This window comes from Carya illinoinensis, chromosome 5 (genome assembly GCF_018687715.1).
Source record: "Carya illinoinensis cultivar Pawnee chromosome 5, C.illinoinensisPawnee_v1, whole genome shotgun sequence".
NCBI lineage: Eukaryota > Viridiplantae > Streptophyta > Magnoliopsida > Fagales > Juglandaceae > Carya > Carya illinoinensis.
The window spans coordinates 38,569,309-38,595,698 of NC_056756.1; the positions used below are offsets into that span (position 1 = coordinate 38,569,309).

The 26,390-nt window shown below is 34.4% G+C and overlaps 1 protein-coding gene across 6 annotated transcripts in view; it reads right to left on the bottom strand.

Annotated features, from left to right (window-relative positions):
* Positions 1-412: 412 nt before the first annotated feature.
* The window catches only part of LOC122311308, a 49,282-nt gene continuing 23,304 nt past the window's right edge, over positions 413-26,390 (bottom strand). For 4 of the 6 annotated variants that reach the window (XM_043125823.1, XM_043125822.1, XM_043125820.1 and 1 more), the window contains 3 exons: positions 1,458-4,126; positions 1,213-1,361; positions 413-1,049 (listed from right to left, as the gene is read on the bottom strand). In XM_043125823.1, the coding sequence (XP_042981757.1) occupies positions 740-1,049; positions 1,213-1,361; positions 1,458-4,126 (3,128 nt within the window). In that variant the 3' untranslated portion in view covers positions 413-739. Of the gene's footprint in view, positions 1,050-1,212; positions 1,362-1,457; positions 4,127-4,794; positions 5,033-5,554; positions 5,897-6,795; positions 7,985-8,840; positions 9,384-9,504; positions 9,879-10,028; positions 10,246-10,337; positions 10,594-13,678; positions 14,007-14,120; positions 15,303-15,665; positions 16,293-18,988; positions 19,327-26,390 lie in introns of those variants that run through there. The other 2 variants (XM_043125825.1, XM_043125819.1) reach the window with 2 other exon arrangements.

A 26,390-nucleotide genomic window follows, 5' to 3' on the forward strand; every position in this document is an offset into this window, starting at 1 on the left:
TGCTATAATAGATGTTCAAAGTTCCATTCTCGTATTTATTTGGGTCTTCTTTATATTATTGATTAATTTTAACTACTTCTCACATGTCAAGACATAATTCTTACTTGGCAAAAATAAAAATTCAATAATCCACAATTCTTGAAAAAATCATTATTAATAAATGTTTTGTTTTTGTTTCTTTGGAAGAACAGGTTGCAAGTATTTTAGTTCAACAATAAAATACACGACATCCCGAATTGCAGATTTTGGGTTCTTGCCATAAAATGGTTGTCTGCCTTCCAAAAAGCAGGACTGTAAACACTTGTGTGTTTGTGTGTGTATAAAGAAAAGACATACCAAAATATATATATATATATATATATATATATATATATATATATATATTGAACACAAATATTTTAGTATATAGTTGTCAATTAAAGTATTCCTCTCGAGGAGAAACTGTGAGTGGCTAGATTGCCTTTTCTTTATATCTTGGGAGGAGAAAATGTTACTTGTTAGTGATCTGACCTACAACATCACACACATCACAAATCATCTCTTAGAAGGTAAAGGACATTTGAGTAGAATGATTTCTATCTAGTTAACACCAAAACTAATAAGCAGTTAATTCCAGCCCTGAGTCTTACTTTACATTGAGATATGTATTAGGTGGCTCCTTCAATGACGTATAGCACATTAGAATTAATGTTTCTAAAAGCATAGTGTCATCACACCTTCCCAACTCATGTACAACTATTTATTTCTTCCGGCTTCCTTTACCCCTATTCTTCTTCTTAGACTTCTTGTTGCCCTTGTTTTGTGTTTCCTTTCTGCTTTGGTTGTAAGCTCCATACACCGCAACAACTTTTAAAGCATTTGACTTACCCTTATCAACATTGCTGCCTTCCTTAGCCTCACCATCACTATCCATCTCATTGTACCAATCCACTGATGTATTGTCAGTTTCTAATGTCCATCTCAGGAATGGTTCGACATGTTGTCTTCTTGACTGTAATCTCTTGGAAAGTTCGCCAATCATTGACATATTGTTCCCAGGTTGCAGTTCCCTAATAAGGTAATGTAGAAGGAAGGGGGAGGAGGGGGGGGAGGAAACACAAGTCAGCAAAGCATGGCATATCTAATTGAAGATTTCACCATAAGATCCAAGAAAAGGACCCATTTGAACAAAGCATAAGAAGGCAGGGAATGTCTAATTCAATATATGCTTACCTCGCATCCAATGCAATAGAAAGTAGATTCAGTTCCTCGAGCATGCCAGCTACTTCATTCAATAATTTTCCATGTTTGTGGTAAATATTCATCTGATGGCATTCACTCATAATAATACTTAAAAGGTGAATACATTCCCCCATGTTTACCTAATTTTTTCACAAGGAAAAAGAAAATTCAATATGGTGCTCATCGGCATATGCTTTCTACAAAAGTTTAAATACAATGTAAAATAAGTGTATCACCTTAATTGCTTGGTCATTTTCCAACATGCACCTTGGATCTCCACCAACCTCTAATGGCTTCAAAGCTTCGAAGAATCTATCCCAAAAGTAACTATAATTAATTGGTAGTTCAATTCCAATTATGTTATTCAAATCACCCTGACCTGCCAAGTTTGAAGGCGCAAGCTTATAACCCCCATGATCATAACTATTTGACGAAGAAACTTCACCACAAGCATTAGTTGCACCCACTTCAATAGCTCCAATTTGACCTCGAGAGGCTTCGATTGTCTGAAGACGCAGAACTCTCAACATTTCATCCCAAGATTGCTTTGCCGTCATATCAACAAAAATTGCATCTGGACATAAAAATTGCCAAAAATTCTTTCCCAAACTCACAATTACAAGAGAATTGTTGACCTTCTTAAATGCTTCAGCAAGCACATTTACATTCATATGTAAATGTTTTTGTCTTCTCCTAAGGACATCATAAAATTCGGATGGAAGTTGCTCAGTGATATAGCTCTTACCAAGCAATTCAAAAAGTGAATCCAAAAATCTCCCAGTGTTCAAATAAACCAAACATATTATAGCAACCAATCTCAACACCAGCAGCGAATAGTAATCCTGCACATATATAATATTAGACCTTCTGATCCATTCAAGTGTCTCCTTCTTATTAAAAAGAAGCTGCTGAACAAAATCGATAATTGACTCATAGATTCCTCCAAGAGAAGGTTGCACTTCAGAAACAAAAGTAGAATTTGGGTTGTTATCTACCTCTTTGTAGATAAACCATTCAACAAAAGAAGACTTCGAAGTGATGAAGTAACCATGGAAGGAGGATGCCAAGATCAATAGGCGCTCAACAAGATACAAGAAACAACCAGGAGATATGTAGTCATTTTCTTTCATCCAGTTGGCGTTATGGGTATCCTTCAAAACTTCAAAAAGCTTGAATAGAAGGGAACACTCTCTTAGAGATTTAAAGATATTGTCAGGCACCGTAGCGTGTGGAAATGAAATATCAACATTCCCACAAAGACTCTGAATGAATGTTTTCCAGGGTGAGTTCCCATCTATTCCATCAAACAATTTTAAAATCTTCTCATACAAATCATTGTTTAGCTTACCCAATCCAAAAATTATCATCACGACTCTTCCAATTTTCCCATAAGTTAGCTTACCCCTCGAGCTGATGTTTTCCAATATCGCTTGCTGTAGTAAATTCCTAGAAACTTCACTCCCTCTCAGAGAAAACATGTTCTCTGCCACTGATTTTTGCCAATCTAGAGGAAATACATAGCCAAAGAAGGATTCAGCAGAAAATTTGACAAATCTCTTTAATGTCTTATCATCTCGGTACCCGCAGTCCAAAAGAGACTTTGCAACCTCATATATATGAGTAAGTGATCTACTTTGGCAGAACATGGAGAGGTTATTCTGTAATGAGAGATTATATAGAGCTTCAAGATGCTTCAAAACTTGCAGACCAACAGAAAGTATTTCTAAAGACCAGTAACTTCCAACAGTCGAAGCTAAATGGCGAACATTAATAGAAACCAACTTTCCATTCTGATGAAGGAATTGATTATCCAAATCTCTTACCCAATCAGCACCAGGGTTGAGCAAAAGATATATTGCGTTAAGTTCACGGAACTGTCTCCACACTCCCATGTAATTCAAACAAAAATCTCCATATTGTTTATATTCATTAAAATCTTGGGTTTCAAGACTTCTGAGATACTTGAAAATGTTTACAACATGATCTTTCCAAAAATTCCAAAAGTAAACAAGTGTTTCTACAAAAATTTGATTTCTGGAGATCATCTTATTTGAATGCTTTATTCGATCAAAAACAAAATAATCCTCCCACATATACTTTGATGAGTTTGTCTGAAGATGAGCATCTATAATTTTTCGAGCAGATATTATTTCGCCACAAGCACTCTTATGTCTCTGAGAAGAATTCAAAGATTTTTTCATGACGGACATACTAGTCTTCTCATTTGATAAAACATCAGCCTCTGTACAAACACAAGCATAGAAGTTGTTGGACTCGTTCTTAGCAAACGACTTGGCTTTTGCCAAAAGCTCTTGCTTCTCTGTAAACTGCTTTAAAGGCCAGCCTTTACTTCCAACTGTCCACAATGAGCTGGACAACACAAAGAGGAGAATTAGCATGGATGCTTCTTTGAAATTACCGGCCTTCCCAAGGAGATCAGAAGCCTTTAGTATCTCCCCTCTTAACTTCGCAATGTTTGCAGCCTCTAAGAAGTTGCCCAATTCTTCTTCCAACAACAAAAGCTCATCAAAACAATCCAGACGATTCAAAAACTCGCGCATCAATTCTATGGAATGAAAACCTTTAACAAACCTCATCATAGATTTGTGATCTTTACGCTCATAATAATGATGAGCACAACCCTCTAGAAACTCTAGTTCAAGTTTTTCTATTTCTTTTCCTATTCTAACCACGCCAAAGTCCATAGTTGCTTCTTGTTTCCAATAGCAAATGTACTCCAAACCCTTGTCAAATAATTTTCCCTTGGAACAAACTTTTAAACATTCTGGGAAAAAATAGCCCCTAGCATAAACATCAGCTGCAAGTTCATAACATCCTGCAAGAGAAAAGCATTCCCCAGCCTTTTCTAGCTTTGACTCCCCACATTTTTCTAAATACAGCCTACCTGCAATAGTTGGATTTATGCCAAGTCAAAAACAAAAAGTCTCATTAAAACCAAACCACTCTCAAGTTTTTTTTTTTTTTTTTTGTGCTTAAGTTAATGTTTTAGCTTTCTTCGTGTATAGAAATTTATGGCAAAAAATTCAGAGATTAAATAAAAGGTCGCATGACAGTGTTTATGATACAAGTACTTATATCAATAATTCCATGAAGAACACAGTTATAATGGTAAAGATGAAAAAGTAAACAATAAAAAGGAATACTTGTGGAGCACATTTCGGCCTTTTATATTCTCATCCCTCAAATCTTTTAAAATGGTCACTACCCAATGTTGATTCCACCAAAGTGGGGTGGTCCTAAGAGTAGTTTGGATATGGTTCTACTTTCAGTGTTTTTTCTACAAAGGGCTGGCCCCTCTCCAAACTCAAATGTGCCTTGAAACTTGACAGTTTGAGACTTTACCATTCCACTAGACAATGACATCGCTCAGAATTATTTCTATAATTTCAAAAGCTTCCAATACCATAAAAGGTTCGAATTCAACTGTAAGATGGATTGAGGTTTTAAGATGCATTATCCATTGCAAAAAAATTTAACACCAAAACTAGAACCCAAACACCACAAGCACATGGTAGGTTATAGTTGATGACTTTCCTAGAATCTAATGCATACCTGCTCTTTCATACTCCCCCAACTCACAAAAACAACAGGCAGCAGAATCACCCTTGCCTATTGCTTCAAATATATCAGCAGCTTCCCTAAGTAGACCATTTGTTGCTTTAGGATTCAAATGCCGCATTCGGTCAGCTGTGGCTCTAAGGCCAACAGCCTTAGATCTTCTTTCCCAATAAGTATCTCCGGCTCTTCCAAAGCACATTGTTGCTATTTCATAGTTACAATCCTGATATAACTGTATAGATAAAAGAATTAGATATCCATAGAGGGGTAATTGTGTTTGCAAAAATGAAAAAAAAAAAAAACAAGATTTCAACAAATCCATCATGCCCTCATTCACAAGTACTAAAATTGCAAGATAAAAGTAATAATTTCCATAGCAGAATTCAATAACAATGACTGTATCATCTTTATCATTGCCAAGCTATTAATTTGGGTAAAAATTGAAGCCTATGATACCACCACAGATGAATATTCTGATCATTCCTTCACCACGATATTCTCCATGCAATAACCTAAGGTTTTGTAGTCTCAATCGGAGCAAAAGAACTTTTAATAATAGAGGGCCAAAAACAATGACCTAATATAAAGTACTGGTAGGAGTAATAGAGTTAGTTTGGGAAAAAATTTGTCTATAAAACTAAAAAAAATAAGAAAGCCTCATAGTTCCTTCACCATGATTTTTTCTATGAAATAACCTCAGGTATTTGAGTCACAATAGGAGCAAAATATATTTATAAAGAGTGGGAGTGACAACCTTCATGCCCCTTGACCTCCACTCGTCCGATCTACTAGCAACTTGCATTGCCTGAGCAAGTAAGTAGTTCAGTTGTTTGACTTGGACAAGACGCTTTTTCTTCCAATAGTCAAACATAGGTTTGCAGAACTCCTCTGTATTCTCACAAATCCACAATCTCTGCCTTGTTCGTGTGACAGCTACATAAAGTTGCTTTAGTTCTGAGCACAAGACATTGTGTTTAGTGGAAAAGGTGCTTGGCGAAGTTGAGTCCAGTAAATCATATTCCTTCATGTATTCATATATTATCCTCCATTTATTTTGCAAAGGTGATGAGCCAAAAAAGTTGTACAACAATACATCCTGCACAAGGACAACATAAGAATCACCCAAAACCAAGAAAATATGGCTCAATAAATTACTATTTAAGAAAATGGACTATAGCTAAATCATGTGATGCGACAATTTTTATTATGTAGACATAATACGCAGAAATATGAATTTTAAGATTTTGCACAAGACCTACAATAAAAATCCTATTAGACATAAAAGCTTGAAGCTTTGAGTTTTGCAAGAAAAAGATGTATATGTACTTGGCAGTTTGGTACTAATATCAGGCAATATGATAACAACATCGTGGGAACAACAATTTAACTTCAATAAGGATGTGGTGGAAATCCCTATTTTACATCCTCAAATGAAAAACCGACATGTCAACTTTCTACTAAATGATAAAAAAACACACATTCACACTAGATTGCACATATTAAAAATTAAAACAATTAAGAAATATTGAAAAAAAAAAACACACACACACATCCAACTGGGGGTGGCTGCCACACTTGAGCTATAGTCAGATTGATGGTGATTACTCTGTCTATCTCTTGGGGTGGCGGCTGCTACCTTGAGTATGACCGGGGCTGGTCTTAAAATTACTTAGGGTTTGAGATTTGGGGGCTTATGCTTTATATTTTAGTGTTTTACTTTATAATCGTGTGTGATGCATCCTTTTTAAAAATTTGTGCTTTCTCTATTGAGGCATCTTATAATTGGAGGGTGTAAAACTCACTTTTACACCACATCCTAACAAAAAGATGCCATCTAGGAACAATCCTATTGACATGGCGTGATGATGAACTTGAACATATTAATAAGGTTATTTCAAAGCAATGACTTTATTCATTGAGAATTCAACAATAAACTAGGCTAATCAACTCAATGTAAGCCAATAAATCAAATAAATAAACATGCACAATAACCACCTGAAACTCAAGGCCCTTACACTCCACAATAGTTAGAACAAGAGCTTGCTTCCCAACATATTTGGCAACTTCCTTCCGAGCAGAATCATCCCGCACCAATATTACCTGCTCTGCACCAAAGCCAACAATACTTGCTCCACTTTTTCTAAAAATAGTGATGATTGCATTTTCATTGCTCCCTGATTCAAGTAAAATGGGAGCTTCTCCATACACAAGACTATTCTCAGGCTCCAAAACATCAATTGATTGAGGAAAGAAACGATATAGAAGTTCAATAACACTGTGTGATAGTTTGAGAACCCCATCATGAGTACGGAAGTTTTGGCTCAAATGGAAAATTTTTGACATTATTCCTTTTTCTTCTCTTTTATTATGTCCATGGCTTTTTGATTCTAGAAGAAACTTCTTGTAGAATATAGATCGTATATCCTGGAACCTAAAATCAATTCCCTTTGCAATAGTTTGAGCCGTATCACCAGAGAAAACAAAACCTTCTTCAACATTTTTGCAGATATATTGGAATAACGCAATTTGGCTCAATGTAAGATCTTGAACCTCATCTATGTATACAAAATCAATTTTATCACCAGTGTAGCTTCCAATTCTCAAACGACGATGTAGATCTATCACAAGATCAGCCAGATCAAACTCACCCCTTTTCATCTTCATCTTTTCATAATTTTGAAAAAGCTCATATATTATTTCTCTCTCTTGCCTACTTAAACTGGAAACACGGCTATTTGATAGTAAAAGATAGTCGTCACGACTAAGCTTACCATCACCTTCCTCTACAGCTTGTGGGCCACCTTTTATATGAGAAATAATCTCTGTGAAAACTATGGAAAAGTCAAGCTTTGTAATTAGCTTGGCATTGAAATGAGGCCAGTATGATAAACTAAACCTCTCATAATTAACTTCCTTCAACTTTATAAAGGTCTCTAAGGCAACTGATCTACCACCAACTCGACCAGGATCAAGTTTTCTCACTTCATGGAATCTTTCAAAGTAGGAATTGCCCACAGTTCCATCAAGCATCATCAAAAATTTATGAAATGTTATCACAAGAGGATAGGACATGGTAGGAACACTAACAAAAGAATCTGGGATGTCCTTGAATTGAACTGCATCGTCAAAATCATCAATATCATTTGAACTGGTACCTTTAGAGTAATCACCATCGCGGACAGAGCTACCAAAAAAAAAAAACAAAGTCATAAAAGGCTCATGGTAAAATCCTTGAACAACTTTATTGCCAAAAACAAATAGTGCTTATTTACAGGATGTTTTAATACTTCTCACTATTTCTTAAAATCTAATTATCAAGATTGTGCCACTACATCGATTACTTCCCTTTTATTTATCAATTAAAAAAGTGTGAAGTGCAATATGTGGTAGCTTGAGGGTGTAATGAGTTGGTTTTCATAGTTTGGGGTGCAAAATGCAAAACCCACGATTGTTCGAGGCTGCTAAGATGTTAGACAAGATAATATATCCCCCCTTGATTTGTACTAACAAAATAAAAAACTTTCGAAACTTGTGTGCTAACCTAAGCCTAATCCCCAATTCCCACATATTCTAAAGCTAAAAATTATATGGAGAAACAATACAACATAGATTAAAAAAAAAAAAAAAGGAATAATAAGATGTTGTATAGTTACATCCAATATATATAATATTTTTTTATCAGTAAATTACATCCATTATACAAAGTTGTAGTAAATCAAGGAGTAAACAACTTAAGAAGTACATGAAATGTGGTACGAAAGTTTAGCTTGAATTTAACTTATGAACCACGTTTTAATATAAATTGGCCTCCCAAAAAACAAACTGGAAGGGGTCCGTGGTTTACTGAAATTTATATGCATCCAAACATAAGTTCCTTTTGAAATCTCTCAAAACCCCATCAAATTCAGTGAAAACTTAGTTTCATAGTTTCTAATAAAAATCAAGCCAAGAGATTAAAAAAAAAAACTTAACTTCCCCAAACTCAATGGAACTAGTGGCTAATGAATTCACGTGAGAGTGCTATGAAATAAACTATGCACCTTTTCAACTGAGAAACGTGTTGTGTGACCTGTAGTTTGACAGCATAACACAGTTTATGGCTCACTGTCACAAAAAGCTGGTGCAATATAATTCTCTTTGTTTCTGAAGTCTCCTCAACCTCATTTTCTGGCCTATGCACAAGGTTATCGCTCTTCACACCATAAAATAATTTTGTTGTCATTTGAAGCTTCTTTTCTTTCTCTAACAACTTTCTAGTCAAAACAGTGGTTTTCCCAGTACCTGACCTTCCAAGTATAAAAGCACTTCTAGGAAAAACAATTATCTCCTGCTCTTGGTCAGTTACTTCAAATAGAATATCCAATTCACCACTATCCTTGTTTGAACGCAAATGATCCACTACACCAAATGAGAAAGAGTAGAATTTCATCAGCATCAGACTCTCACTAACCTTTGCATTCTCAACATAATTTCCACCATCAGAAGTGCAACCAATTAAATCACTCTTATTTTCACTATTAGCAACATTCCTAATCCGTACAATATCAAAAGAGCTTGACCAACTCTTCGGAACTTCCAAATCCCTAAGCAAAAAATAACCAAAAAAAAGTTAAACCACTCCAAAAGTCAATATATAACGAAGTTATTCTTGCAAATTTAGCAATATCTTTAAAGATTTTCTAAAATGCAGAAGTGCATACATACCCCTCAAGACATTTCTCTTTACAGCGATTAAGAAAGTCATCTGTATATTTCCCAAACATGCTATCAAGCCGTTTGATTAATTTAGGAATTTCCCCTGCAGGTAATATATCCCAGACCTTCAAAACTTGATGGTACCCCATTTCCTTTGCTTTGTCACTCGATTCCTTTCTGATGTCATTTGCACAAACAATATAAAGATCTTCAACCTTAAATTGCTTTATGATCTGTGAAGAACTTCCACAAGCTGGATCTGAACTTCTCTTCTTGGGTCTCCAGCCCATGGAAAGTTTAAATAGACGTACTATAACTGAGTTTTTTCTCGTTACAGACTTCAATTTTTTAAATGATTTTAGAAAATTATCACTGAAAAGAACCTGTTGGAAATGGGAAAAGAAAGAATACATAAAAGTTAATAAGAAAAGCTACATAAACTAATCAAGAAAGAGTGTTAACACTGCCACTAGTGAACATTGAAAAAAGGAGTAGAGTTTGTAATGAAAGCATAACTATTGAATGTCAAATACCTTCCACCTAGCACTTCTGAAAAGTATGCCATCTCCTTTCAGCAAATCATCAAATTGTTCAAACTCTCTCTTCACATCTAAAAGTGCTTTGTGTAAATCCTTGTCTTCATCAGCATTAAAGAAACATTGACGTTTCTTAGCATCAAGGACTAAGTCTTTCCAGATAGAGTCACGATTACCAAGTGTACCTTCATTTCCCAAGATCCATAGACAGTGCCTGAAAGGCATTACGGGGAAACTGATATTTTCTACATACATATCAATATGGAAACAATAATAAACTTTCCAAAAGAGTTTACAATATCTTACCTTGCCCTGGTAAGAGCAACATTTGTTCTCTGATGATTCGATAAGAACCCAATTGATGCATACCTATTAGATCTCACAGTTGATATTATTATTATGTCCTCCTCCCCACCCTGGAACCCATCAACTGACTTCACATTCACTGTGAACCCATCAATATTAACATACTTCCTTCCAAGTTTGTCCTTAATTGCAGCTACTTGAGCAGCATAAGGAGATATTACACCAATATTGAGCTTCTGTCTTGAACCAACCCAAGCTTTTCTCAAAGAAAAATCCAAAAACAAAGAAAATAATATATCAAAAACAGAAATTAGTTATAGGTTGAAACCAGGACGTTTAAGTACCGGTTTATCTTAGGGAAGAAGTTCCATTATCAAGAGTTCTAGAAAGGAAGACCACATGGAAGGATAAAGATACAATGTGACAATTCTTAATTACAGAAACATGCATTTTACAGTATTTTTAATAATTTATCAAATATATGTTTTCTTCTTTTGGACTTAATTAAATTTTCCAGGACTCATAAGATAATCTCTAAAAAATTTCCTACTTCAGCATGTTGAAGTTTCCCATTCATTACAGTACAATAAAGGCTAAATCATTCAGTCACTTTGACAAACCTCATCAACTTCCACCTTATTATTTTATCTAAGGAATTAGAGATCAAACAAATCAACTTATACTGAAATCAAATTAATGACTTACATGTGCTGCATCTACAAATATAACCTTGCTATAGGATTAGACATCTTTCTCTATAAAAGATAAAGCCAAATGTGAAATTACCCCAAAAGCTGAATAGAAACTGATTAGACTAGATGTCAGAATCAAGTTTATGAAATGATTGATTATTTAAGAAGAAAAAGAACTAGTAAAGAGGGATACATGTCCATTAAATTAGATATAAGCAAAGCTTATGATAGGCTTGAATGGCATTATTTGGAGGCTGTAATGAAACACATGGGATTTGCTTCTAGATGGATCCATTTAGTCATGCTTTGTGTCAAAACAATCTCATTTTCTATTCTCATTAATGGTGAACCAGTTGGCCCTATTTATCCTTCTCGTGGGATCAGACAGGGAGATCCACTATCTCCATATCTTTTCTTATTGGGGACTGAAGGACTAATATCTCTTTTGACTGAAGCTAGCACAAGAAATCAGATTTCAGGCATTCGAGTGTGTGGAGGGGCTCCTGTGGTGAATCAGTTACTATTTGCAGATGATAGCATTCTTTTTTACAAGGCTACTCTTCAAGAGAACATGGAGTTACAAAGAATCCTTGAAACTTATCAGAATACTTCAGGCCAAAGAATCAACAGAGGAAAGACAACAATGGTTTTCAGTAACAATGTCCACTCAGAAGTTCAGCAACAAATCCTTTCTTTTTGGGGAGTTCAAGCCTACCAGAATTATGACAAATATTTAGGCCTACCATCAATGGTAGGAAGAGATAAAAGGAGGGTTTTTTCTAAAATTAAGCACAAAGTTTGGTCTAAGTTACATCAATGGAACGAAAAGCTCTTATCTTAAGGGGGCAAAGAAGTTCTAATAAAGGCAGTGGCTTTAGCTATCCCAACATATACTATGTCCTGCTTTAAGTTGCCCAACTCTCTTTGTTATGAAATAGAACAGATGATGGCTAAGTTTTGGTGGGAACAGAAAAAGGAAGATAAGAAGATACATTGGGTAAGTTGGAAGAGGTTGTGTGAGTCTAAAGGTAATGGGGGAATGGGGTTTAGAGATTTAAGGATTTTTAATGAGGCTTTACTTGCAAAACAAGGCTGAAGAATTATGCAAAATAAGGAGAGCCTACTTCACAAAATATTCAAGGCTAGATACTTCCCAAGTTTGAATTTTCAAAATGAAACTCTTGGACACAATCCATCCTTTGTGTGGAGAGGCATATGGTCAGTGAAAGACAAACTTCTACAAGGTTGCAGGTAGAGGGTTGGGAATGGAAGAATGATAAGGTCATGGGAAGACCATCGGGTGCCTGGATTCAAACGCTTACAATAGTCAGTAGTGGTATCAACAAAAGATGATCAAAGAGTAGAGGTTTTAATTGATCATAATTCAGGGTGGTGGGATGTACATAAAGGCAAAAGTCTGTTGGCTCCTGAACCTGCTGATGCAATTATGAAAATTATTCTCAGCTCAGAAAACCATGAGGACAAGTTAATATGGGACATGGAGAGGAATGGATGTTTTAGTGTTAAGAGTGCTTATAAATTGTTCAAAACTTTGGCTGCAACACCAACAGAGGGGGAAAGTTCCAGGAGTAGAGCAGATAAAAAGCTATGGAAGGCTATCTGGAGGATGAAAATTCCCCATAAGGTTAAGATTTTTGCGTGGAGGGCTTGCATTGAAGCCCTTCCAACCAGATGCAATCTGAAAATGAGAAAGATAGTTGAAGATGTCACCTGCCAATTGTGTTCTGCAGGTATTGAAAACACTGCACATGCTCTTAAACAATGTCAGATGCTTACTGAAATGTGGGATCAACAGTTTCCTCAAGCCAGGAATGCAGGAACACATGAGGACTTTAGAGAGATGGTTGCTTGAGTACAAAGTAATCACTGTCAATGCTGGTGTAGAAGAAATCAGTGGGTGTTTGAGGAAAAACATTTGGAAGCAGCAAAGGTAATCAATCATGCTCTTTGTTTGCTTAAGACTTATAAGGAAACTAAAGGCCTTAATCATAGTGGCATTCAGAGAGTGACCAAGTGGCAATTGCCTCCACAAGGGACGACAAAACTTAATGTGGATGGAGCAATGTTTCATGTTGATGTCACTGCTGGGGTTGATCTTATTCTAAGAGATTGGGAAGGAAAGGTGCTACTGGCTGTAAGTAAAAAGGAGGCAACAGTGATGGAGCCTTTAGAGATCAAATTATTGTTATACTCAGAGGATTGCAATTCTGTATCCCTCTTGGGTTGCAGGCTTTAAGCATTGAGACAGATTCTTTGATTTTAGCTCAAGAATTATCAAAACCTGAGCTGGCCAATTCTATGTTTGGGAATGTTGTGACAGATATTAAGCAGCTGCAAACTAGAATACCAGTTTGCTCGATTGTGCATGTCAATAGGGAAGCATATGAATCAGTACATAGATTAGAAAGGTTTGCAAGAACTGTTACTGATACAAGTGTTTGGTGGGAGTCTGCTCCCCCTAGTGTTGAACAAGTCCTATGGACTGATTTACTTTTGTAATTCTGATTGGTTATGAATGAAAGTGGTTTTCCTATAAAAAAAAAAAAAAAAAAAAAAAAAAAAGAAAAGAAAAAGAATCAAGAATATCTTGATATGGTCAAAAGAACACTAGACTTCAAATGTAGTTACCTTTGTATAAATTGCGCAATATTGTCTTGACAACAGCAACTTCAACCAGGTTTCTCCAACCATACCCAACATAACCTTGTTCTTCTCTTCCATCTACTATATTTATAAAAGAATATGTACCAAACATTGGTCCTGGAAGGTAGTGCTTTTCATAGCCTTTTCTTTTAACATTCGGGGCATCCAAGATCCGGTTGCTATAAAAATTCATATTTGGGAAAGAACTTATAGACGGATGCATTCGATACTGTATATTAAGAAGATGCTTCGAGTGACCCAGTGAGCTCATTCTCTCAAATAGACTCCTTCCAAAACCAGCTTCGCTAGAAATCTATAAGTAGATTTTAAAATGATATTAAGCAAGAGAAACAAAAAAGAGAAAAAAGGAAATTCAAATTCCAACAAAGGGAGCAGTAAGTAGGACAACCAAATAGGATTTACACACATTGCTGTTAACCATTGCTGGTAATTGAAGCTCATCCCCAACCAGAATAGCATGCCTTAAACCTCGAAGTTGAAGGGGTATGGCTGACTCACACTCCTTTAATTGTGCAGCTTCATCAATAACCAGAATGCTCAGTGGTGCTCTCATTGCCACCGAATGCAGTTTGTAAGAACTTGAAGCAGTGCATAAAAGTAAGGAAGCCTCTTGAAGACAAAAGTCCATTATTGATTCTTTGTTCATACCCATTGGAAGCTCAAGTTCATTAAATGAACCCTGAAGAGTTTTTAGAACAGAAAGGCATTCTCTTCTCCTTGCTTGCAACTGGAAGGGAATATCCATACGTGGCTGTGAAGTATCTCCAACTACTTCTAAACGAGAAAAAAGCTCCTCCAAAACTTCAGACTCCACACTACCTTGAAACAATAAGGCTTCAAAAGACTCAAGTAGGTCAATTAGAGAACTCATGTTTTGGAAATTGCTTTGAGTGTAACTTTTGGGTAAATGTGTACAGAAGACTTGAAAACACTTTTTGAGGGATGATGAAATAGAAACGAATCTTTTTCTCACAAAATCAAGAAATGACTCGTATGTTTTTTTGCTAGCATCAGTTTCCTCCCTGCTTTCCTCTTTGATCTCTTTTTCTTTGCTCTTTTCCAAGTGCATGTGATACTGAGAAACACAATCCTCGAGAAGATAAATCATTGAATCAAAACGACGCCTCCAACCAGTCCGATGTCCCAAGCACTTTTTAAGCCTTCGGACCCGACAATCTAAAAATATCTCTTTGATGTCTGAACCAAGTTTGAGTCGCTCCTTATTCCCAAACAAAAGAATATCTCCCAATGAGAAAAAAGAACCATCCGTTTCAAGCAATTCTTTCACCAACTCTATTACGCAGGAGGCCACTCCACTAAGTGCAACATTTGTGGGGGCACAGGTAAGAGTTCTATATCCCATTCTAAAAGAAGATAAGAGCAGAGTACTAATGATTTTTGTTTTCCCAGTACCGGGCGGGCCCCATATAAGTTCCACTTCCGTGTTGTGGCTGCAATGCATCTTACGAAGACATGCCAGAAATGTCTGGGTTTGGGGTTCATTCAGTTTAGAATTTATACTGGTCCCAAATTTCTCATGCCAGCTGCCATCAATCTCTGCAGAGCGGAGATCACAATCTTCCTCAATCTGTTTTGCAACATCAGAGAGGGAAAATAATCGAACCAAGAATCAATAGCAATTCTCAGTAAGACAAATAAATTCAGAAAACCAAAAGAATAACTTTTTCAATAGCTGATGAATATGAATATGTGATCAACTTAAAACTTTTGGAAAGTTGACTCAACCTTGAGTTTTTCTTCTTTATTATACTTCAAAAGTAAAACATTTTGTCTCAGATTATAAAAACAGTGCTGATCCATGCTGTACATTTATTACATCCACTTTCACTGAATGTCCACTTCATAATAATTGGAGATTTCCATGTTACGTCAGGATGTATGCCTAACTCAGAATTATTATAACTACAAAATTCATCACGAAATTACTTACCAAAGAATTAGTGCACAAAACTTTCTTGATAATCTGTAGATTTCCCCGCATGTGCAAGGCGTTCCATATTCTCTTGTTAGGGATTGTATTTATCAAGAAAATCACAAACCAAGTCTTATGGTTCCCAACGTCAACTTCAATGTCTTGCAATGCTTTGACTTCAAATCTGGTTGATGTGCTATCATCCTCATTCACATCATCATCCTCATCATCCTCATCATCCTCATTCACATCATCATCCTTATTCACAGCCTCTGGAATTTTGGTGACAGCTACAAAATGCCATTGCCTTCCTATTCTTTGTAAATCAGAAACATCCTCGGGTTTGGCATCTGCTAAAACAAATACATCTCCGGGCAATGTCTTGTAAGGCTCCTCGCCAGGAGCAGTGAATCTGTTTCTCCACTGATCAACCTTAACATCATACGATTTTCTTCCATCAACATCATACGATTTTCTTCCACCATATGCCTTAGATTCATGAAATTCAATTACTTCAGCAAAAGGGGCTCTTGAAATAATCTCCATACTCGAATGCAGTTGTGCACGAGTTTCTTCCAGTAAGGGGTAAACATATGACCCAAAATACTGGCCAACTGATTCAAAGGATTGCGGAATGTTTTCCACCTGTAATTATGAAACAAGAATTCAATTAAAATAGAGTGCCAAACAAACTTCTTGGAGGTCAAAAAACTCATCCGAATAAATTAATCCACTTGGAAAATGCAAATAGGAGAAGATAAAGTGAAACAGCGTGTATTTGTTGCAGATTCATCAAGATTGATTAAGCCATTATATAATAGAATATCTGAAAGCTTGAACAAATGTAGAACACATATTTATATGCAACTTTCACCTTGTTTGGAAGACATGACTAAACTCATTTAACAGAATCGTTTGTACAAGCTGAAGCTAAGGTTTGAGAGAAAAAATTATCAAAACGGAAGGATTTGATGAGAAAAAAAATTCTTTCTATCCCAACACAACGATGTCAAAAGTGTCTATTAATCAGTTTATTAAACAAGGCAAAATGACCAACAGCTTTGTATTTAGGATGCGCATTTGAAATCCAACATATGTTACTTCCAATCACGTATAAGGATAATTGTCTTTTCATTCAAAAAAAAAAAAAGAAGTTGAAATCGCCCACAGGTTAGCTACATCCCATAACTAAAATAATAATAATATCCAATTCGATTATATTTTCCAAGAAAATTCTGATTGATTATCAATATCGATCAACTACTTTGCCAACATAGGGTATTCGGCAGATATGTCGACTAAATCAATTCCTCTGCTCAAGTTCAACTATGGAGGAGACGCCCTTGGAGATTCCATGGTGTTCCGCTTGGCGGAATCCAAGCTGTTGAAGCTTGACTCAAACTCCTATTAAATTCATCTCCAAATTGACTTTCCCTGTATATGAGAACTAGAGTAAGAGAATTAACTAATTTGGTGTAGCTTATCCAACAAGGAATTGGAAATTACAGCATATAAATAAGTTTCTCTTTGAGAAAGATTATCTTTTATAATAGAGCATGGATTTAGGTGTAATGAGATTCTGGGTTTGGATGTTGCTCGATCTCATTTCTACTCCATCCTGCAACATTGAATTTCTTTCATATCGTACTCCAACAGTAGATGTAGGCTTCAAAGACAATCTAATTTGGGTAATTTTATGATTGTGATTGGTTCTTTTTCTATTAATCCTAAAATCTCTGTTGGTCGCATCAAACCAGCATCAAAGCTTCTTTGTAGCAACTGCAAGCTTGCAATTTGTTAACATATGGCTCGACTTCTCCCATCAGAAATTGGATGTAGGTTTCATAGGCAATCCACTGAATCCGCACCACCATTTATCACCGATCAACGTTTTTTGGCTGAACAGATTTTTTCCGGCAACGGAACAGTAGACGGCACTGAACTGCAGTTGGGAACCAGCTCAGAAGGTTCCGACGATGGTTTCTTTGGTGTCCCGCAGTGTTCGAAAAGTCTCGGTGCCTCTAGTGCCGTAGCCTTCTTCAACGCCGGGACCACAGCCTTCGCCGCCGTGGTGATGGGAGGCATTCCAGATAGTGCCGGCGTCGAAGTCTGTGCCACCACGAGATCTGATGGTCCACCCATATGCTCCGTAGGCACCATCGTGCAGATCTGCAGTGACTCTGTTGGTGCCGTATCCTTTACCGACGTCGGGGGTGTCACCGTCGTTGTAGCGGTGGTGGGAGACGACCCCAGAGACCGCCGGAGCACAAGTCGGTACCTTCCCCGACCCGACCCAAAGCCAATCCAATCAAATGGACTTGCTGTTGTTTCCCATCTCCTAATCAAATTTCTTCATATGTATTTGGTTGGATTTCTGCGCTTATACAACACAAATTGGACTTTCATTCTCCAAGCCGGAGAAAGCTAATAAATCTCCAGCGCTAGTCTTTCTTTCCATTTTACATAGCTTAAACCAGCAACTTGTAATTCCAACGTAACGAGAATGAAATATAATCAAGGATGAAGCTAGCAAGGATTTTCTCTAGTTTTTCTTTTCATGGGAGAAAAGATTCATATTCCCCTGTTTTGAAAGGGTTCTTTTATTTTTTTTTTCTTTTAAGACAGATTGCCTTTACATATATTATATGTGGGTATATGCAGTAACACACGTACATACGTGTATAAAGTTAGGAAAAATATAGTTGCAAGCACAATTGTGTATTAATATGTGCACTAATATGATGTGATTGGTTAAAAAGTAAATTTTATTTAAAACAGTGTTAATTTAAGTTTTAAGTATGAATAAATCAGTATTGATACACAGATTAGTGCGCGACTGTGTTTGTATGTAGCAAAACTCATAAAGTTATATGTATGCTTATGTAGATGAACATGTGCATCTTGTTTTCTTTTTTTAATGGAAATGGGAGTCTTGTTATGCTGAAGATTTTTCCGAGCAAACCGAAAATTTGTCTCATGACCAAAGTAACAAATGGTACTTACTTTTTTTATCTAAATTTTATTGGCACCATATATCCGAGAACAAAATTACGACTAATCCAAATTGCACAGCCCTCGACAAATTAGTGCAAAACCAGATATAACTCAACTGAAGGGTCAAACAATATATCACTAAATTGCATTAGCACACATTTCACGACTAGATCATGATCTATAAGTAAAGATAATGATAAATTTTATTTTTTTTTTCTACTTTTTTTTTTTGTTTTTCTTTTCGAAAGCATGAGATTCTTCATCCATAGTTCACTGAGTGTTAAATGCTAGAAATCATTCCAAAGCTGCCCTGAGATTATAATAACTAAACAGAAATGTGCGCAAACCTGGTACTTGTAAAGGTCTTCGTTTTCAATATCTTCAAGGGACCAAGAAAGCACAATATCGGTAAAGCGATGGCCAGCAGGAACTCTCTTCTCTGAACCGTCGCCCTTCGTCATTTTCACTATTCCTATTCCTTTTTCACACACATTTTCTTCTCATCTGCATGCAATATCAATGATGATATCAAAAAACCCGTTTCACTGTCAACTTTAAAATTCACAGAAGCAAGATGTTGGAGAGATAGGAAAGGGATTTCTTAGCCAGGAAGGAAAGAAACATGAAAGGAAAAGCAACTTGAGAATGTGAGTACAAGCAAACTAGTGGGTTATCTGGCCTTCAAAAAGCAAGAGAATCATCAAACGACGAATATGATTCATAGACCTTAGGAAGAGGAAAAAAAGTAAAGAAAAAACCTTTGGGCTTGCTTTGTCTTTTCCCGTACTGTTCTTTTTTCTCGGCAAATGAGAATCAAGAAGCCATGCATTCAAAAGGAGCCGAGGAATAAAGTTTTGAGTGGTGCAGTCATCGAAACGATTCGAAAGGGCAGATAGCAAAGCTTGGCAAAGCTTGTCAAGCATGTGACACTTTATTCTTATTTGATTATTCTGAGATAAAAAAGAAATAAAATATTAAAAGTTGAATAAAATATTATTATAATATAATTTTATTTTAAAATTTAAAAAATTTAATTTTTTTTTATATTTTATGTAAAAATTTAAAAAAATTATAATGATTATATAAGATAAAATAATTTGATTTTACCTAATCAAATCAACCCTTCTTAAATGAAAAAATAAATAAATAAAAATATTGATGGTTATGGATGACGTATACATGCTGTAAAAAAATAAAAAAATAATTAGAACACGAGAAATATACATCTTTTAACATATTATAATGAGATTGTTGCTTAACAAATTAAAAAAGGAAAACGCTACTCTTCTAGCTGGGTTACAGCTGGGATTTTTTATTTTATTATTATTTTTTCTTATTTAATGATTAAGTAACTGTTTTTTCAGTAATGTTATGAATTATTTCTTTTTAAAAAAATATAGAAAAGTGTTGAAAAATACGTGTAAAAAAAGCATAAAATCGACTAACGGAGCCCCCAGCGCCTACCAGTGACTGTAGAGCGATACTTAAAAAAATTACACTACTTAATATAACTATTAAAGAAATTAAACTGCTAATATTTTTTAATCCTTATAACACCCACTTGATTAATATAATGGATATTTAAAAAAATGGATTTAAAAATAAAAAAATAATAGTTACAGTCGTGATTATTTACGTGCAGTTCAATCATTTTGAAAAAAAAAAATAAATACAGAATTTATATAAAAAAATTAATTTTTAATAATAAATTTTATTATTTTTAAAATAACTACATGACACTTACAAATTCAACATTTATACATAATATTATTCTCGAAATAAATATTTTACAATCCTGATGCATAATTATGGAGTGTCGCATTAATGGTTTGCCGATCCGTTTCATTGACCGGAAACAGTACTGAATAGATGTACAATTTTTCCAAGTCAATGAAAGTCAATAGTTGTATTTGGGTAGTAGAATGATCTATTCAATATTTTATCATTACTTTTCACTAATATTTTTTACTATGATTTACAACTATTTAATATTTTATCATTATTTTTTAACTACTATTCACAAATATCTAAAATCACTTTACTACACAAACGTAACCTAAGTCACTTCAAAACTAAAATAAGAGAACATTAAAAAAAAATAGAGGTACCTAAACCACCCGGCCACCACTTATGGGTGGCTCGTTTTTAAGTGGTTTTTTAATTTTAATTTTTATGTTCTTTTTATAATTATTTCAATGTTTTATAATATTTTTGTGCTTTTTTAAAATAGGTTTTGAATTTTTAAAATTGATTACTTTTTTAATGAGATGGTTAATGTGGCACTTATGTATGAAGGCAATGTTTGGTTTCACATATGGTCTCATTTCATTTTATCTCATATTATCTCATCTCAAAATCTAAATATCATTTAAATACAAATATTTTTTAATTTCAAATTTTTAAATTTTTTATCTAATAATTACTTAATCATTATAACTTTCCTAAATTTCCAAACAAAATATAAAAAATAATTCAAAATTTTCAAATCCTCAAATAAAAATTATATTAAAAAATTATATTCTAACAATATTTTAGCTTTATAATATTTTTATTTAATTTTTTACTCTACTTTTTCAAAATTTCGTAAAATATCTTAATTTAAATTATTTTACTATTATTCACAAACTATCTTATTCCTATTCACAAATTTTTAACCACATCTTTACAACCAAATTAGCCAAAATGTCTATTATATTTGATTGACAATATTTGACATGTGACACATTTTGGAAACCCAAAAAATATGGACGTCGTTTAAAATATAAATACTAAATGATTTAATTAAAAAATTTAAAAGCTAAAAAATGAAATCCCTTTTCTTATTTTTTTTCTTTTTTATTTTTTGTAACCTACTTGAGTGGATTTCTTTCAAGAACAAGTTTGGAGAGTAAGATGAAAATAAAATTTTTTGAATAGTAATAAAATAGTTTGTGAATAGTTGTAAAATAGTTGAATTAATATTTTATGAAATTTTGAAAAAAGATAGAGAAAAATTTAAATAAAAAATATTATAAAATTAAAATATTATTATAATATAATTTTTTTAATATTATTTATGTTTGGAGATATGATAAAGTTGAATTATTTTTTATTTTTTTTGTTTGAAATTTTGAAAAATTGATAATGATTAGTTTAAAAGTAGTTATATTTAAATGATATTTGAGAATAAGATTAGATAAAATAAGATAGAGAAATTTGGGATGAAAACTTTTTCCAAACAAGCCTTATTCTTATTTTTATTTTTCTTTATATTCAAGAATTATGGATTGGATTTATATTTCAATGACCCAACATTAAGTTTCGAGATATCGACTAGTAAAGTAACGAATATTTTGACCAATCTTTGTCTTTACGCGTTATGCTTTTTAGCTATTGTGCCTGTTGTTGTACTACCTCTGACAGATAAAAGTTTATTCCTTGAGGGGCACTACAGCCACCAATGAAATGTCATACCTCGAAAAGATAAAAGTTTGGGCTTTGTTAGACGTAGTCGATAAATACAGTCGGTATGCAGTCGGCTGTACGGAATAAATAAAAAAAAATTATAAAAATATTTTTTTTTTCATGATTGTACAGAATGAATAAAAAAAAATTATAAAAATAATTTTTTTTTTCATATAGGTCTCATATTAATTTATTTTTTTCAAAGCGACTGCACGCCGACTGCATTTGTCGACTGCAAAAATCATTTCTCTAAAAGTTTATACCTTGAGTGATACCGTACCATAAGAGTATTTTTTATTTTATTTTATGTATTTTTTAATCATCATAAATATTTTAAAATAAAAAATAAAAAAATAATTAAAAAAATATTTCCTTACTCACTAAGTAAAAACAAAATGTTGAAACCCATTTCATGGCCCAACTCTAGGTAGATATAGCATTTTCCTTATACCTTTGCTTCGTGGAATTAATGTTGTCTACAATCTCTTTTCTTATTATTTTTCAATCATTTTCTAACGTATCATTTTTAATAATTAGAAATGATTTATTATATTTTATTTTTGAGTTAATCATTTATTATTATATTAAAAGGGTTTGAGAGGATAATAAAAAAACGATAAATAGAATATTCTTCAAAGAATTGATCCTGCTACTATAAATAGAATAAGTGAGAAGTCTAGATCCATAAAGAGATTTGACAAAAGTAAACTCACAAACTGACGTTACTTAATATGATATATCAAAACTATTTTATAGCGAAACATTTTAATCTAATATATCACATCAAACCATATTAATTTGTAAGTTTACTTTTTTTTTTAAATTCTTTTGTAGACGAATAATTTCTCAAAATAATATTGATTTTTAATTAATGTATAATGATATTACTAAGATTTTCTATAATTATATATCCTAAATATTTCCCACAAGAATAATGCTCTAGTATTTCGAGCTTTACACACATATTTTGAAGTTGGAACAACAATTTTAAGAAATTCAAGTCTAAAATATTAAGAGCTTTAAAAAATATTCAAATGCCTCTTCACAGTAATTTGAACCATCCATCCCTGAAAATATTATTAAAAATATGTTTTATATATCTTACATAATTAAAGTAAAAGTGTTAGGTCTTTTAAAAAAGAATAAACTAATTAATATATACATTATCACTTCCAAAATGGTATATATATTCCTAGTACGTACACGAATTGGTAATATCATAATTTTGCTTTTTTCTTTTTTTAAAGTCATGTAACGTGGCACTCCTTTTTTAAAGTCTCTTTATATTTGCTTTTTAGTCGTGCTAGCACGAGCTGGGATCTCACAGGATAAGTGGCCTTTTCTTCATCATTTTTTTATACATTTTTTATTATACTCTTAAACATTTATTTTTTTAAAAAAATTACAATATCATTAAAAAAAATGCTTCTTTAATCATTAATTTTAAAAAAAAGAAAAGAAAAGAAATCAATGACCATCCTCGAGATATTTTATCGGTGGCTTTAGCATTATTGTTTGCCTTTTTTTGGCAACAAATTAGTTAAGTTTCATTTGGCTCCATAATTATTTTAAAGTATTCTTGTATATTTTCTTTTCAAATATCACTCAAACATAAAATACTCTTTAATTTAAAATCTTCAACTTTTCCATCCAATTTTTATAACTTTCCAAACTCTTAAACAAAACTAAAAAAGACATACAACTTTTTTAAATTTTAAAAGAAAAATTATATTAAAAGAATTTATATTTCAATAATTTTTTTATTTTATAATATTTTTATTCAATTTTTTTTTCTCATGTCCCAAAACTCAATAGATCATCTTGATTCAAACATTTTTATTACTATTTATAAATATATTGAGATATTCTAAATATCCAATTGAGGCTTCAACCTAATGTTTCATGTTTCTAGGGAAGGGGTTCTCACGTTGTTTCGGGGGCCTTAAGCCTCATTACCTCGTATAAAAATTCTACTTAGCAGCCATATACCACATATTTGCTAGGGGAAAGAAATAAATACAAAATAAAATATAAAAGTAGGTGTATGTTGTAGGGTTGCTGAGTTAGAAAAACTCTACTTCATAATCAGAAGAGCAAAGATTTCAACAAATCAATAGAGACATCACATCTCAAAGTTACTGGCAAACCGTGCGTATTAAAATTGGCCTTATTCAATAGTAATTTACTTAGACAATTAAGATGGTAAATAAATTCTATTACTCAACAAGTTGCTTGAGATCAGTTCCGTTAAATTTAAGTTTGGTTCAATTTGTTTATTTATGAGTTGTTTGTGAACATTCAATTATAATCGATCATTAAAAAATATGACTTGTAAAAATTCATATAATTTCAAATAACTTTCTTTGTATTTTATTATCTTTGTAATATTATTTTTATATTTATAATCAGAATATTTAAGATATTTAAAGAGATTAAAAGGAATCATGTTCAAAATATTAAATATGTTACTTGAATCCTTACGGATATAATCATTAATACATATATAATTTATAATGATAATAGCAAAAACTCAGTCTGTTTGTCAAAATTAGTAGCCAAAGTTATAAAATAAAATATAAACTATCTATTATATTATTATATTTAAATGAAGCAGCTCACAAATATGTTCAAACTCACCTGAATGTTAAATAAGTTGTTCGTGTGATGACCCGCTTTTAAGTGTATTTTCGCTGAAATAATTGTTTTTATTTTAATTAATATATCAGATATTTTATTTTATTTTAATTGCGTTTTTAAAGTCGGTTTTTAATTTATTTTAATTTATTTGAGGTTGTGTTTTATTTCTTTTAGTTGTTTTTGTGGTTTTAATCTTTTTGGCGGTTTGTTTCTTTTCCCGGAGTGAGGACTGGACCTCATTTCTTTTCACATCTTTTTTTCTTTTTCTCTTTTTCCTTTTTTCTTTTCCCTTCTTTTCTTTTTTCTTCTTTTTCTTTTTTCTCTTTCTTTTCTCTCTCCTCTCTCCCGCTCGACCCGGATACCCCCCCCCCCGTGCTCTCTCTCTCTTCTCTCTCTCTCCCTACGCCGGCGTCACCTTCCCTAAGCCCTACCGCCGCCGTCCGGCCACCGTTCGGCCTCCCACCGGTCCCATTCTCTTCCTCTCCTTCCGGTCTACCTTCCCTCCAAAACCCACCCCCAACCGGCCGGCCGTTTGGCCGGAAAAAGCTTCCAAAGGGCGCACGGATTTTGCTCCGATCCGCCGCCGTCGCTCCACCTCCGGCCACCATTTCTTCACCACTTCATCACCGACTCCTTGCCGTCCTAACCCACCTATTTCCGGCCTCCAACGACCACCGGAACAGCTCCTACGAGCTTAGTTTCCGTTTTGGGTAATCCGGCCATTTCCGGCCATTCCGCCGCCACCCACGGCCGTCCGTCACTTCCAATAGCTTCACAACCACCTCTAGACCATTCCCTATCAATTTCGTGACCTAGTTTGTCCCCGTTCAAAAGTGGGTTTCTCGGACCCACGGCCACAGTGAATTTTCACTGTGACGTTGCTGTTTTTCCGCCGTTTGCAACGCCTCGTGTTTTCTAAAATTGCCGTATAGCGCTGTAAGTATTTTCCAAACCCTATTTTCAGATTTAAATATATATTGCTCATTCAATTTATTTATTATCTGTTGTTGGTTGTTGATTCCGGACTGAGTCCGAGGAGTTTCGGGGGTCGGATGGATGGAGGACGGAGTTGCTTGTTTATTTGATTTATGATTGTTGGATTATTTTATTGTGCATTGATTTGGCATTACATGGTGCATGCACGTGTGTGTGGGTTTATGAGAAAAGCCTGTGTTTTGGCGTGAGTGTGTTGCGGGTGCGTGGGTATCACGAGCCCAAGCCGGGATGGGTTATTATCTCGGTGGAGCTCCTCTGGTCACTCGGGAGCGGAATAAACTGAGTGATGTCCCCTGAGTTATCGAAAGCGATAATGGGGGCGGGACTAGGGGGTGCTTGGCTACGAACGCGCCGGGCGCGGAACCGGGCATCGGCCTACTCACCGACTCCGTGGCCCTTCGCTGGCGAGGGCTAGAGGATGCTTGGCTACGCACGCGCGGGGCGCGGAACTGGGCATCGCTCGTTGGGTGTCACATGCGTGGCGGTACTCTGCGGTGTGACACTGGAGCCAGGGTGTGCGGATGACCCCTAGGGGAGGTCATGGTGCATACGGTTAAAATTGGATAATGGTTTGAGATGTCAAATGTGTCTTTTGGCGTGCGTGGAAAACTTGTGTTTTACGGGTTTGTGCATTGGGCATGTTTCATGCATCTTGTTTGAGTTATATGTGTT